This window comes from Haliotis rufescens, unplaced genomic scaffold, assembly GCF_023055435.1.
Source record: "Haliotis rufescens isolate VD_foot unplaced genomic scaffold, xgHalRufe1.0.p SCAF_16, whole genome shotgun sequence".
Classification (NCBI taxonomy): domain Eukaryota; kingdom Metazoa; phylum Mollusca; class Gastropoda; order Lepetellida; family Haliotidae; genus Haliotis; species Haliotis rufescens.
Genome location: NW_025963846.1, coordinates 18,189,398 through 18,204,115, shown reverse-complemented (window position 1 = coordinate 18,204,115; position 14,718 = coordinate 18,189,398). Strand labels below are relative to the sequence as shown.

At 41.3% G+C, this 14,718-nt stretch overlaps 1 protein-coding gene across 1 annotated transcript; it reads right to left on the bottom strand.

Annotated features, from left to right (window-relative positions):
* Positions 1–208: 208 nt before the first annotated feature.
* Positions 209–14,466, bottom strand: LOC124122609 (neural Wiskott-Aldrich syndrome protein-like). Its single transcript, XM_048396942.1, has 11 exons — positions 14,264–14,466; positions 13,656–13,796; positions 13,203–13,289; positions 12,567–12,666; positions 11,553–11,648; positions 10,577–10,715; positions 9,474–9,516; positions 7,959–8,145; positions 3,785–4,314; positions 2,754–2,856; positions 209–1,253 (listed from the first exon to the last, which is right to left on the bottom strand). The coding sequence occupies exons 1-11, from the start codon at positions 14,363–14,365 to the stop codon at positions 1,192–1,194; spliced, it is 1,590 nt and encodes a 529-aa protein (XP_048252899.1). The 5' UTR covers positions 14,366–14,466; the 3' UTR covers positions 209–1,191.
* Between the last annotated feature and the right edge of the window lie 252 nt (positions 14,467–14,718).

The following is a 14,718-nucleotide window of genomic DNA, read 5'->3' as shown; positions in this document are numbered from 1 at the left end:
TTTGTTTCTTGTTTGAAGCCACACGCAGCAATGTTCCAGCTATATGACAGCCGCCAGACCAGACAATCCTGTGAATGATATTATGAGCAACAATCTAAGCCGTCAGAGTATAACAATGACAAACAATCAAACAAATCACTGAGTCTGACCACCCATTTCACAATGGGAAACTTGGCCCAACTGCCATCAGTGACAATACAGACAAGTGTAATAGTTGATGTTTTTATTGCTCTAAGAGTAAGTATACATTAAGTGAAATGAAACATGTTGAAAAACTTCTTGGATTATCAGTTGTGCAAATATTCTTGTGGCAAAGACAGTCCGTATTTGAGTTGACATAAAAAAATAATCACATAAACCACAATGCTCTCTGGCCAATCAGGTCTCCTTTCATGAGAACTTTAGATATTGGACATCGCAATCAGCATGTCTTAACATATAACAAGCATTTGACATTAAAAAAACTGCAATGAAAATAAAATAAACTTAATATCAACAAATCTGGCCTTTTTTTATAGTAAACAGATAGGCAATACCAAACAAAATAGTGTATCTTAATCTGTCAAAGTCATGGAAGTATTTTTGTCAAAGGGAGAATTCGTAAGTGTTGGTTGTCTTCGATAATTGAAACATGGTATGTCAAACAAATGCACAGCAATGCAATAAACACATCAAATATCCTAGATCATAAACTGTAACCATGGTTATGGCACCTTAACAAAATACACACTTTTCCTGAAAAATGTTCATGTATGAATTTTAAAGTCTCGTGGACAAAATAATCAATGGCTTTGTCTGATCCTGACATGACTGCCTTGGTACTGGTGAAAAAAATCGGCAAATTGATTTATAATTTACTCAATCTCCAACCAAACAAACCTATTTCATCACAGTACCATGTAATTTTATACTGGGAATAGAAACACTTTTGCATTGGCCCAAATTCAACTGAGAGACACATTGAAAAGATTTCAATTTAAAATATATTGATACCAAATCTGCCATTAAAAGTCAATGAAAGGAAATAATTTTAAACAAACTTTCACATTACAAGATGCATCATGGAGAATATATACATATATACAAGTAAGGTATTATCACCAACCCTAAGCTTAATAAGCCGGCAATATCTGAATGAAAGCATCATATCAGTGACAAATGTCTGTGTCAAGAAATATTTTGGGACATCACTTAGTCATCCCATTCATCATCATCACATTCATCGTCTTCATCATCATCGTCATCTTCATCATCTGAAAAAAGATCATTCATTCATTTACTGGTACTTTATCATGTTAATACTGACTCGTGCACTAACCAAACTCAGGCTCTCTCCATCTTCCTGAGGCAAGGGAGTTAACTGACTATAAAAGTCCCGTTTCCACCCTTGCCCAACTAGGCTGGTATTATGGAGTTATGTTTTGGCTGGACTAACGAGTCTAGGCATAGTTCAATCAAAATCGCGCAATGAAATCGAAATCTGGTTCGTAAACTGTCATGCAGATTTCGGTCAATTACAGGATTTGCAAAACATGTGCACCGCCAACTCTTGGTCAACAGATATTTTCCAAATCTTTTCATGTTTTTAATCAAGGTGCTCACGTGATTAATGAAATCGTCTTGACTGGATGCCAAAATTTTGTTTGAAGCAAATGCAAGTGACACTGAGAGATGGAATCTGATTGGTCCATAGGAGAGGCATAGAAGGGACATAACTCATAATAACCACTGGTGGCGCTACGATCGAGCCCAGGAATTCCAGCCTAGTTCGGGAAGGGTAGAAACTGGACTTTTAAAGTCAGTTAACTCCCTTGCCTCGAGAAGATGGGCTGACTCAGAACAAATGAGAAAGGAGGTCATAAAAGAATGTTTTCATAAACATTTCATCATAATAATGATAAAAGTAGGTCATCACCAAATTAAATCTACAGAGTCAAATGAGAACCATGGCTGGTCTGCAAGCGCATACCCACTGCCCCATCCAACTCTAGCCACAAAGACGTTTCATGATTGTTTTAATGCCATACACTGCATTAGTCCAGACATATGATTGCGGATGGCAAATAATCAGGTCTGGACCAGACAAACCTGTGATGAGCAACACCCCACACCATCAGGGTACGCAATCAACCACGTCACCTAGTATGTCCAACCAATCCATTTAGTCTACTTGAGCAGCATGTACATCTTCCTGGGGGGTTTCTAACCTGAAATCCCCAGCTCGGTCTAACCTCAAGCACATCAATGAATGGGCAGAGAAAGAGGGTGACCATTTCATCCTCAGCATGTTCAGATGTGGGGTATCAGACATCATTCTTGAAACTCATGCAATTATTTTGGCAAGACGGAAGATTCTTAAATTTAATCATCACACTGTCAATATCTTTTGACAATTTCTTTGGGGTATAAAAAAATTACCATATTATTTTAATCCGAAAACATCTGCCAACTTTTAGGAAATATCAAAAACCTTGGCCAAGTTGGAATAATGTGTAATGGTCAGGGTGTCCAGATGAAGGTCAGCAGGGAAACGGAAAACTCACAGGTTTCGTTACGCATCCAAACAAAACAAATGTCAGCACACCTAGGGACTGAGATTTGTCTTGATGGTTTCCCCTGGAGCTATAAATACTCATGTGAAAAAAAAATAAATGGGTTATTTTTGTTTAATGCTGTATCAGCAAATAAAAGAATGAAAAATGAGGTCATGGTATATCATATGTATATCATATGTATATCATGGTATATCCCACCTGATCCATGGATATGTTTCTGTCTGTTGGCAAGGGCACGTGCCAGAGCTCCCACAAGACCTGCACTGTCGTCACTCTGGGCCTGCTTCTCATTCTGCTCCACCTGAACACAGACAACACACATACAGTCTTGTTACTATAGCAACACCAGACCTGCACTGACATTACACTCGGCCTGTTTATCAACCTGCTCCACCTGAACACAGACAACACACATACAGTCTTGTTACTATAGCAACACCAGACCTGCACTGACATTACACTCTGGGCCTGTTTATCATTCTGCTCCACCTGAACACAGACAACACACATACAGGTTATCTCAAAAGCAAGTTTTTTTTATATCTAATTATTGTTTCCTTGTGCGAAATTTTGTCTGCTTAACATGTTTGAATAAAATAGTTTACACATATATTATGTACATAATATATATTTATTGCTAAAATAAATTATATATATTTTTAGAGAACAAAAATCTTATCCGCATGACCAGTACAAAAACAGAAATCTTATCTCCACTAAAATCCCAAAACTACATGTACCCTACTCATACACAAGTTCCAAGAAGGGGCACGGGTGTCCCAGTTGTCTAAGGCGCCGCGATTCGCTGTGGAGAGTTGCGTCCCTTGGGCATGCCAGAAACCTATGATTGTGGGTTCGAATCTCGGTTCGCCCCGATTATGTTTCTAGGTTTGTCAGCACCATACCCGTGCTCGTGGGTTTCACCGAATTGGGAAACATCTGGGGCCTGCATCACTTCGGGCTTTCCTCCCACATTAAGCTGACACGCCGTGATGTAACTGGAATACTGTTAAAAGCAGCGTTAAACCCAACTCACTCACAAGTTCCAAGAGGGGCAGATCAGAGGAAATTGCTCAGGCAACCTCTCAAACACTTAAGCGAAGAAGAAGGATATATATTGTGTGTGTAATTGCTAACATATTTGAAAAAAGAAATCTCATTTCTCCAAACCACAACCTCTGTGGATTTGCTTATTTTGGCATGTCTTGATGGCTTCTACTTAAACTTACCCTCTTGAGGTTGGCCCCACCCTGGATGGCCTTCAGAAGGTTCCCACGGGCATCTGAAGAGCCCCCACTTTTCTCATTTGAATCCACCTTCTTCAATGTGGTTCCCTGGTGAATCTGGGACAACAGGCCACCACGCCCACCCCCTGGGCCTGCCCGGGGTGGGGCATCCATGCTATCATTGCCAGGTGGCGGTGGCGGCGGCGGGGGTGGGGGAGCACCTGCTGGGGGAGGGGGTGGTGGTGCTCCTGATGGGGGTGGAGGCGGGGGTGGCGCACTGCCCATTGGGGGCCGAGAAGGAGCAGGTGCTGGAGTAGGGCGTGGCGGGGACATTACTGGCGCTCTAGTTGGTGGGCCCTGGCGGCCTGGGGGCGGGGGTGCTTGGGACCTGGGAGGGATTCTCTGCGGGGGTGGAGGTGCTCCTTGACGTGCTGCAGGCGGAGGGGGAGGGGGAGGTCCAGTGTTTCTGGAGGGAGGGGGAGGGGGGGCCCCTTGTCCTGGTCCTGGTCCTGGTCTAGCTGGAGGAAGAGGTGCTGAAATGATATGCGTGTTTAGTAGTTTTGTAACTACATGTACTGAACATGCTGAACAGAAGGAAAAAAAATAAAAAGTCACTTTAGTTGCAACACAGATAGCAAGCATCGTACAGTATCTATAGCAGGGCTGAGATGCTATACTGAAGTCACTCTATGTACAATTATTACTGCTATACTTTACATTAATCAGAGGAAGGTTGAATGAATATTTTCAGAAACACAAAAACGAAAAAATATTTTCTGAAATCACTGATAAAGCCGAAATGTAGATCCAAACCAATCGAAGACTTTCTGATGTCCACATGATCACCCCAACTTATGACATGGTGCATATTTATACAAAAGGATGTGTACAGCAAATCAATTCAGCATTCGTGTCTACACGATATCTTACAGTGAGATGTCCACTATCAGTGTTGGTATTAAAAATAAATTACAAGGCCGCCATCAGGACCCACAGACTTTAAAAGCTGAAGGACCTGACTAAACTCTTCAGGCCCTCATATAAAAAAAACTGCAGCTTATTGTGACAAATAAATTGACAAGTAAATATTCTGCAGGTCATAAGGACCCCTACAAATTTGAAACTATGGACCCCAGAGCTTCAGATAAGCTTTTGGTGTTGTGGGTATTTTACCCATGCATTTTAAAACAATTGGGTATCAGTAATTCTATCTGGGTATTCAAATTTCTGTTACCCACTAGTTTTTACACAAGTGGGTATTTAAGTTAAATATTTAAAAACACTATTCATCTAGTCCCTGCAAACTGGTGTCGTGTGGGTTCGAGAGCTTTATAGGACTCAAAAATACCACGATACTTCCACAAGGTAGTGTGATGGCAAATGATCATGATGTAACTGTCATCGTGGAGTTTGGCAAGGTTGACGGAATGCCCGTTTATAATTTCAAAATAAGTTGCTGATTTGCTAATCGAATACGCAGGGTTACTTCACAATATTTTGATGATACACACAAGTTTTATTTTTGAAGCATATCTGTAATGTTCGTTGCGTATTTGATACGCTTGGATTTTATTTTACTGCATATTTCTGCATTTCTGATGCGTATTTTACGCAGATACGCAGCTTATCTGGAGCTCTGGACCCGACACAAGATTATCTGCCACAAGCCTACGGGCAGGTGCTTATTTCGAACACTGTCAACTATCAAGACTGACATATTTGATATAAACAAGTCTCTGTGAACAATAAACACTGAGCATTTCATTTACTCTGAATGTCCAAATCTGAATTTTGTTTCAAAATACAACATTAATAATAAACATTTAAAAAACCCAACTGAATTTGAAGCAAACAGTAAAATGAAAAACTCACTGAGACAAATCATAATAGTTTCCAACTGTTTACTGTCAGTCCAAGACATCTTGTTATCATGAGCACAACATAAACAATGATACATACATACCACCAGAGCTGACCACCTTCCTGCATACTAAAAAACTATAAGAAGCAGACGCAACAGAGAGAGAGAGATGATAGGTGCGAGGGAAATGTGCAAGGGGAGGTAATTCACACAGGGGGAACAACTCTGTATTTTAGCATAGTTCAGAACAAAATGAAGAGCACTTGGTTCTCAAGTAACAACTTTCAAAACATTTGATACGGTTGTTTTGAAGTTTATTGCTCCTTGGTTAGATTTGATCTTTTTATCTAAATTCAGAAACAAAGTTTTTGGCACCAGATGCTTAGCCAATTTAAAACTAGTATAGTTTGTGGGGTCTGTAGCCATGGTTACACATATAACAAACTAGAATATTTTCCAGTGCCCAAATAACACCCTTCCTTCATTTAATGCTGGCATCTCATCTGTCCACAAGGAGAGGAAAAGGCTACAAATGAAGCTTATTCTTGAAAATAAAAACGTGGTTTTGTCATAAATGAAGGAGGTTATTTGACACTTAAAATTAAGATATCAAGTACAAATATTTTATCTATCAACCTCAATACATATATAATGACAATGACACTTACATCATGTCCACAGAAGACTCTCATTATGTATGATAAACCATGGTATGACCATCATCCATCCTCTTCAACAGCTTGCCGGGGGCACGGGCCCCCCCCCTCTGTGGTCTAAGGCGCCACAGAGTTGCGTCCCTTGGGCACGCCAGAAACCTATGATTGTGGGTTCGAATCCCGGTTCGCCCCAATTATGTTTCTAGGTTTGTCAGCACCATACCCGTGCTCGTGGGTTTCACCGAAGTTGTAAACGTCTGAGACCTGAATCACTTCAGGCTTTCCTCCCACATTAAGCTGACACGCCGTGATATAACTGGAATACTGTTAAAAGCAGAGTTAAACCCAGTTCACTTACTCACACTCAACAGCTTGCCAAATACACTTTTATAACGGCACAACCTAATAATCTTAGCATAAGCACTGTTTATCATGTTCATTAGTATATTGTTCTGTTTTAAATTTCCATTTTTAAAATATAAATTCAGTTAAAATTGTCAGGTGTGAAATAAAGAAGAAAGGAATTTTACTTCACTCTTTTGTGAAAGAATTTTCATTCTGACTGAAAAGGTATCTAAATTTTAGAATTGTTTTTAACCAACTGAAGATACTTGTTTGTTTGTTTGTAGTTTAACGCTGTACTCAGCAATATTCCAGCTATAAGATGGCTGTAAATAATCGAGTGTGGACCAGACAATCCAGTGATTGACATCATGAGCATCGATCCACGCAATTGGGATACAATGACATGCATCAACCAAGTCAGCCAACTGTCAGATAAAGAAAGACACGTTTCTCTTACATTCGTTTGTTTGTTGTTTAACACCGCAGTCAGCAGTATTCCAACTATATCACAGTGGTCTGTAAATAATCAAGTCGTGACCAGACAATCCAGTGATTGACATCATGAGCATTGATCTATGCAATTGAGCTACAATGACTTGCATAGACTAAGTCAGCAAGCCTGACCATCTGATCCCATTAGTCATCTCTTAGTAACAAGCATGGGTTGCTGAAGATCAATTGTAACCTAGATATTCACAGGTATTTTCTTTTGCAAATGATGGTGGTTTGAAGTATCATACTTGATTCTGATTTGGAACGTAGACCTATGTCGAACCCTCATTTAGAAGAGGTATTTTGATTGGTTGTCTATTTCAAGGTCATAGCAGCAGAAAACCTGTGTTTAGCTGTGTAAGAGGTGGCGATGTCACTTCCAACGTTAATGGTGTTCATCATAAAAGATCGAGGATAAGTTGCCCCCCAAACAAACTTTCCTTCTTTTTTTTCCGACACTACTTTTGTGGATTCTAGTGTAAGGCAGAAAGATGAATACTTAGCATATGTGAAAATACTCAAGTTTGAGCTTTGGAGGCTGTGAGTTAGTAGACCAAACCATTATATTTGCAGTATTAGTAGGCCAGTGTCACAAGAAACGACCCTGTTGCACAAAGCTATCTTAGCGATATGACTTTCATAAGTGTATGTTAAAGAATGCAGTTACGACTGCCTTATCGCTAAGATTGATAAGCGGAACAGGGCTGGACAGCAGTGCCTCATGCTATTACTTCGCCTCACCCACTACAACTTAAAATGAACTAAAATACAAAGTTGCGGATAGATATGAAGCAGCAAAATAAACAAAACGTCGGACTCTAACCAACAGAGGCAGGGGGTGGTGGTGGTGGTGCAGGCCTACCAGCCATTTCTTTTCGGACAGCTTCAATGCCACCGTTCTTCTCAACAAAATCATAGATGAAGTTGAGAGTCTCCTTGTCGACTTGGTCTTCTGGCTTGATTCCCACCGACTGGAACAACATCTTCATGTCTGGTTCCAGGTTATTCATCTGAAGATCAAACAGGATATTTATGTGTGATGTATGACATGCCTGAGTTAGATTTATTGCCACTGTAGCAGTAGCAGTTCATATGTGTTAACATTGTAATCTAACACTGCATTCAATACGAAGTAAAAGTAAACATGTTCCGCTTTGGTCCAATAATTAGGTGACAAGTGACTTCTACAAAGCCTTAACATTAGTTATAACTAAAACAACATGAATATTGGGACATTTTTCTTAGGAATAGGAATTTGTACTGATATTTGGTGCAGATTTGGGGATGAATATTGGCCCCTGAGCAGACCTAGATTATTGGAATCAGTCCATGGGGTGGGGTGGGGTGGGATGAGGAATCAGTCCATGGGGTGGGGTGGGGTGGGGTGGGATGAGATGAGGAATCAGCCCATGGGGTGGGATGAGATGAGGAATCAGTCCAGGGGGTGGGGTGGGGTCGGATGAGATGAGGAATCAGTCCAGGGGGTGGGGTGGGGTGGGATGAGATGAGGAATCAGTCCAGGGGGTGGGGTGGGGTGGGATGAGATGAGGAATCAGTCCATGGGGTGGGGTGGGGTGGGATGAGATGAGGAATCAGTCCAGGGGGTGCGGTGGGGAATTAGTCCATAGGGTGGGGTGGGGAATTAGTCCATAGGGTGGGGTGGGGTGGGGTGGGGTGGGGTGGGATGAGATGAGGAATCAGTCCAGGGGGTGGGGTGGGGTGGGATGAGATGAGGAATCAGTCCAGGGGGTGGGGTGGGGTGGGGTGGGAAATTAGTCCATAGGGTGGGGTGGGATGAGATGAGGAATCAGTCCAGGGGGTGGGGTGGGGTGGGGAATTAGTCCATAGGGTGGGGTGGGATGGGGTGAGGAATCAGTCCATGGGGTGGGGTGGGGTGGGTTGCACCCTGGTCAGATAAATTTATCAAAGTTGAAACACAGGCCAGTGTTCTTACAGTGTCAGTAAATTAATCACACACTGCTGTAAAACATTGCAGGAACATGTGCACATAATGTTAAAGTGTTCACAGTTTGATGATGTAAACATGGTAAAGTCCATCAAAACATGACAAATTACACATAACACTAGGGTAAGTGATATATTCTGGTAAATAAAGCTTAGCGGTATTGTGTTCCATTTCGATGCTGTGAGGACAACCAAGGGTTAGTCACACACATATTATTCCTTTGACATGCACATGGTGCATGTAGTCATAAACACTAGGTTGCATTTTTCAATAATAGGTTGCACTTGTGCATGTTTTATATAGCTAGATCGAGCCCAGGTTTTGTTACCCAAGTTGAAACTTGAATATGTATATTCAAACAGTGATACTTACATCAAATCCCTTGTCTGGATCCCAACCAACATGGCTGACATGTCTGCAAAACGATAAGGTCACCAATAGAACGCAATTACATCTACTAGTGTAAAATGAGATTACATCTACAAGTGGGAAAGGAGAAGATATATTCCCTGGCTAAATACCCATTCCCACCAAAGTACTTGTGAAATACCAATCTCATTAAAATCAGATCTTAGTTCTCGCTTCCGCTAAACAAAGATCTGAGGACATGTCATTACGGGTCACGTCAGAACGACCTTTCGGGAACTTTGACCGACCACTGAAACGACTAACAAGAAGTCGATATCAGCCAATGAGAAAGCAGCTATCTCGAGCTTTACGGAACTCGTTTAAACCTGCCAAGTTCCACTTCAGACTGCGCTTGAAATATATATTGACACAGTTCTTGATTAAAATTTTGAAAACTGAACAAACGGACATTCCGGAATGTCTAATATATTGTGGAGATTGTATGGCAGTGTTTCCCACGTACTGTGCAACGACTCCTCCGTTCAAATGTTTATCCCATGGAAGCGAGAGATAGATGGTAATTTTGACTGAATTAATCATACGGGCCATAATAGTCGTTCAGAATACGCTGTTTTAACGTTTTCGAGGTTGCATGATTAGAAAACATATTCCGATTGTAACTTTCATGATCTGGTAAGGGACGCTTTGATTGGTCGGTTGAAAGGTCATTCTGACGTGACCTGTTATGGGATGTCCACAGATCTTCGTTTAGCGATAACGAGAACTATAAGATCTGATTTTAATGAGACTGGTGAAATACTAAACATTTCGACAGGTTTCCTGTTTAACACAGCACTCAGCAGTATTGTTCCAGCTGTGAGAGGGCAACCTGAAATCAATCAGTCTGGACAAAATGCTGGACATCCGACACATGAGCGATATTATGAACAAAGCCCCTCAACACTGGGGTACGATGACATCAGCCAAATCACGGAGTCTAGCCACTCAATCCATTCAGTCGCCTCTTACGACATGCATAGGTTGTTCGAGGCCTATTCTCACCCATAATCCCACTGGGGATGTAAGCTATAGCTACAAAAGCCACTGTACATGTAGTTTGACAGTACCTGAAGTCCGTCGGGGTACTAATGTCCTCCTTGGTCAGTTTCTTCGGGCCTCCTTTTTTGTCTTTCTTATCTTTGTTACTTTTCTTGGATCCGTTCTGCTTGTTGGAGTCCACGATGTTCAGCGTTACTGGAGCGTTCGCTAGAACAGGGGTGCAGAAAGTAGTTACAAGCTATGTATTTCACCAATAAAGTTTTCAAAAATAGTAATGTATCATTGTCACTTTTTCACCACTCATTCTTTGCAAATTAGCATGCACAGTCCACCCTAACTTTGTTCTAGCAGGTTGTTGGTTTGTTGTTTACTGTCACGCTCAGCAATATTCCAGCTATATGATGGTTGTAGATTATTGAGCCTGAACCAGACAATCCAGTGATTTACACCATGTACATCAATCTCCAGATACGATGAGTGAGTGAGCGAGGTTTTACGCCGCTTTTAGCAATATTCCAGCAATATCACGGCGGGGGACACCAGAAATGGGCTTCACACATTGTACCCATGTCGGGAATCAAACCCGGGTCTTCGGCGTGACAACAAACGCTTTAACCACTAGGCTACCCGACCGCCCCCTTCGGATACTGTCATGCATCAACCTAGTGACCGAGTCTGACCACTCGATCCTGTTATTCGCCTCTTACAACAAGCATGGGTTGCAACAATCCTCTATAAAACTGCAGGTGCTATGACAGCAATAACCTCATGAACCTCTTTGTCAGTCGAACCACATGGAACATGAAATAGTTCATGCAAAACTGTAACAAATTGTGAATCGTATTATGTCTTGTATCACCAGAGCAGTATAATAACACCTTTGGTAATTTCACTGCTGAAGTCAGTAAAATAAAATCAGCAGGAAGGAAATTATTTTTTGAAAATCTCAAATATATTCCACGTCTGTGACACAAGCATGAGTTGGACTCTGCTAGGACTCTTGAGTAGCTAAATGTTCACACATTAATAACCTTGGCGTCATACCTGGAGCTGGTCTGTTTGGCTGAGCAGGTGCCCCTCCCGGTGGCGGAGCTTGTCTGGCACCAACCGCACCCGTGTTCCTCTTCTTCTGGGTCTTCTCTATAATAAAGACCAAACATGATGAAATTCATCTTAAACACATAGAATGCATTTCTAACTCTAGCTTATTTCCCAACAATCTAATTAGTTTGTTAATCCTATTTAAGGTGAGGTGATGTGAAAGTGGGTTTATGCACAAATGTCTAGAATAGATGCAGAACTTTTATATATTGCATCCCGAGGGACCCACATTAATATGTACCAACTTCTTGGAAATAAAAAAACGTTCCTGCAATTAAAGTAAGTATCCAAATTTTCCAGAACAGTACACTACGTCATTTACAGAACCCTCATATTTCTTGTTTGTACTCTTGAAATTAATTATTGGGGTTCCCCTGGAACCCCTAGTTTTGTATGTCATGGTCACTGTAAGGTAAAAGGGTTAGCGTTGCGTTCAAGGTTATTGCACTTATACAGCGACGCCCATGCATGTATGTGTGGCTGCTTGTCCTAGTGCTTGTATAGTGCTAGCCCTCTGAGATACCATGCCACAGTATACTGACTCCGAGTGGAACAGTAGTTTTAGCCCCTTAATGCTGAGCGCCAGACAGGGTAACAACAAGTAACATTTTTTTCACATCTTTTGGTATGACACGGCTGTCGATCTAACCGGTGACCTTCCACTCTCCGTCCAGATGCTCCATCCAGACGGCTCAAAAATAATAAAGAGAAGCTGGGTGTGGTCTTGTTTAACTCATCCCCGAGTGACGAGGGTCAGAGACATTTACCTCTTTTGCAAAACACAAAAACATGGGTATTGTGCTGACAGAACAAGTGTCATTGTCTGACAAATATGGGATTTGTACTCGTGACTAGCAAATCCTGAACGGCAAAGGGATGCAACTCTTTATAATGAATTGTAGTGCCTTAGCGCCATCAGTAAAACTATTTGTTTTTCAATTTTTCTGTCTGGCTTACGCATTTTACGATGGTGTCTCTCAGCCAACTTGTTCTCCACGGCATTCTTGAACTTCAGAGCTTCATCTTCACTTGCAAAATTAAGTCCTGCCTGAGAACTCTGAAACAGGAAGTTGGTTGGTTTGTTGTTTAACACCGCATTCAGTTATATTCCAGCTATATGGCGGCGGTCTGTAAATAATGGAGTCTGGACCAGACAATCCAGTGATTGATATCATGAACATCGATCCACGCAATTGGGATCGATGACATGTATCAACCAAGTCAGCGAGCCTGACCATCCAATCCCGTTAGTCGCCTTTTACGACAAGCATAGTCACCATTTACGGCAAGCATTGGTTGCTGAAGACATATTCTACCCCGGAAACTTCACGGGTCTGAAGCAAGAAGTAGCAGGAACACTGTTCAAACATTGTTGTTACCATTCCTCATTGTGTCAACCACTAACATGGTCAGCATCGTCAGTGTTGGTAAAGGCTTCACAGCAAACTTAAGTTTGCCGATTTACGTTTCAAATATGTAAACATGTGGCCATTCTCTAGAACATGAAAATGAAAGAAATCTTGGATGCACATGTTGTCAATGATTATTCTATCAATACAGTTATTACAAAGTTTGTTTTTTGTGGAAACTCACATCTGCCTCAAAGGTATGGAAATACTCTCTTGGACACTTGTAGCGGAACTGATTGTACAGCTCTTGTTCCCATAGCAACTGTTGTTTCTGGAAAAGGTGACTATCATTTACAAGGAATCACAAATTTATGATAAAAAAGCCTCTGTTCAATACAGAATGTCAAGAACATTGTCAGCTTAAGAAAGTACATGAATTATTTTTGTATTTCGTCACCAAAGGTCACGTAAACAGGGTAAAGACAAATGGACAACAAGGATAATACATCATCATGACTGAAATCTTTAACAACTCACCAACAAACCTAAACAATGCTAAACACTGCATAAAAGTTAAAACATAGTACATCATGATATATATGTACTTTAACACAAGTATCCATGGAAACAATACTGACATTTATCAATATGACAACCCCCATGTTATCATTCTCAGTACTCTGACTCCCCACCTTACCCTGATATCATACACTCGGATGAAGTAGGAACGCTTGGTGTTGTCTTTGACAAACGACGCCACGCCAGAGGAGCGCTTGTTCCATCTTGACTTGTCTGGGGAGTCTGACAGGTACAGCTGCACTACCCCCGACGCCAGTGTCTTCAACAAAAATATCATTGGTCAAATCCACAAAAGACAATAATTTGCATGTTGGGACTTTTTTCTTATTATGCCATGAGACTGTAGCTCACTTAGTGAGTGAGCATTGCTTTTTGAAATGAGGCATCACGCTTAAGAACGCTTAGAATCCTATTTGTAGATTCTATTTCCATCTTGTGTTCTATTTCTAGGGTGTTTCGCAATGGATCGACACGAAGCTTTCCAGTGTCGCCTAATAAAGTCAAATTTCGCCCCTTTTTATTTATCTGAAGACAATATGACACAAAGACGAAAGTATATGAATTATGGACTTTAAAATAAAATGTTGTAAGATGTCAAGCAGACTCAAATCGCATAAGTTTTCAGTAAAGCGGCGTGTACATAATACCATACTTCACACCCAATTATCATCACTATTGAAAAAAAAAATCGCCTCCCACTTGAAATGACCAATTTCTTTGTCTTACCGTACAGCCGCGTCCCAGACATCCAAGGAGTAAATCGTTTTCAGCATTACTAAGCAAAATACATGTACTGTTGCCAGGTCTTTGTCGATTTTGGACCGACATTGTAAGATTCTTTGCATTCAAGTCGCCGAACTTGTCCCAATAACTTCCTGGTTCAGGTTCACGTCATCAAAACTCCTTCCGGGTTTATCGGCATTTTCCGGACGTATCCGTGAAACTAAACGAGTTCAACGAATTCGTCACCACTCGACCCTTTCCGTAAGCTACAAGAAGATTCGCTACGCGGCTTGTCCCGGAAAAACACGACTTGAATGAAAGAATCAGGTGCGCATTCACCTGAGCTTCTCACAGCATTTACAACTATTGGGAGGTTACGATAGTGACACGCGCTGGGATAGATATTGACAAGCTATATTGTTAGAAAGAGTCCAGTCAATAAAAAAAACAAAACAAAA

What these genes read in the sequence shown, in the direction of transcription:
- LOC124122609 (XM_048396942.1), bottom strand. Translation starts at nt 14,365, where the DNA reads ATGTCGGTCCAAAATCGACAAAGACCTGGCAACAGTACATGTATTTTG. An exon ending in GTCTGGGACGCGGCTGTACG is followed by an intron (nt 13,797 to 14,263) that starts GTAAGACAAAGA and finishes TTTTTGTTGAAG; the next exon opens with ACACTGGCGTCGGGGGTAGT. An exon ending in ATCCAGACAAGGGATTTGAT is followed by an intron (nt 8,146 to 9,473) that starts GTAAGTATCACT and finishes TTTGATCTTCAG; the next exon opens with ATGAATAACCTGGAACCAGA.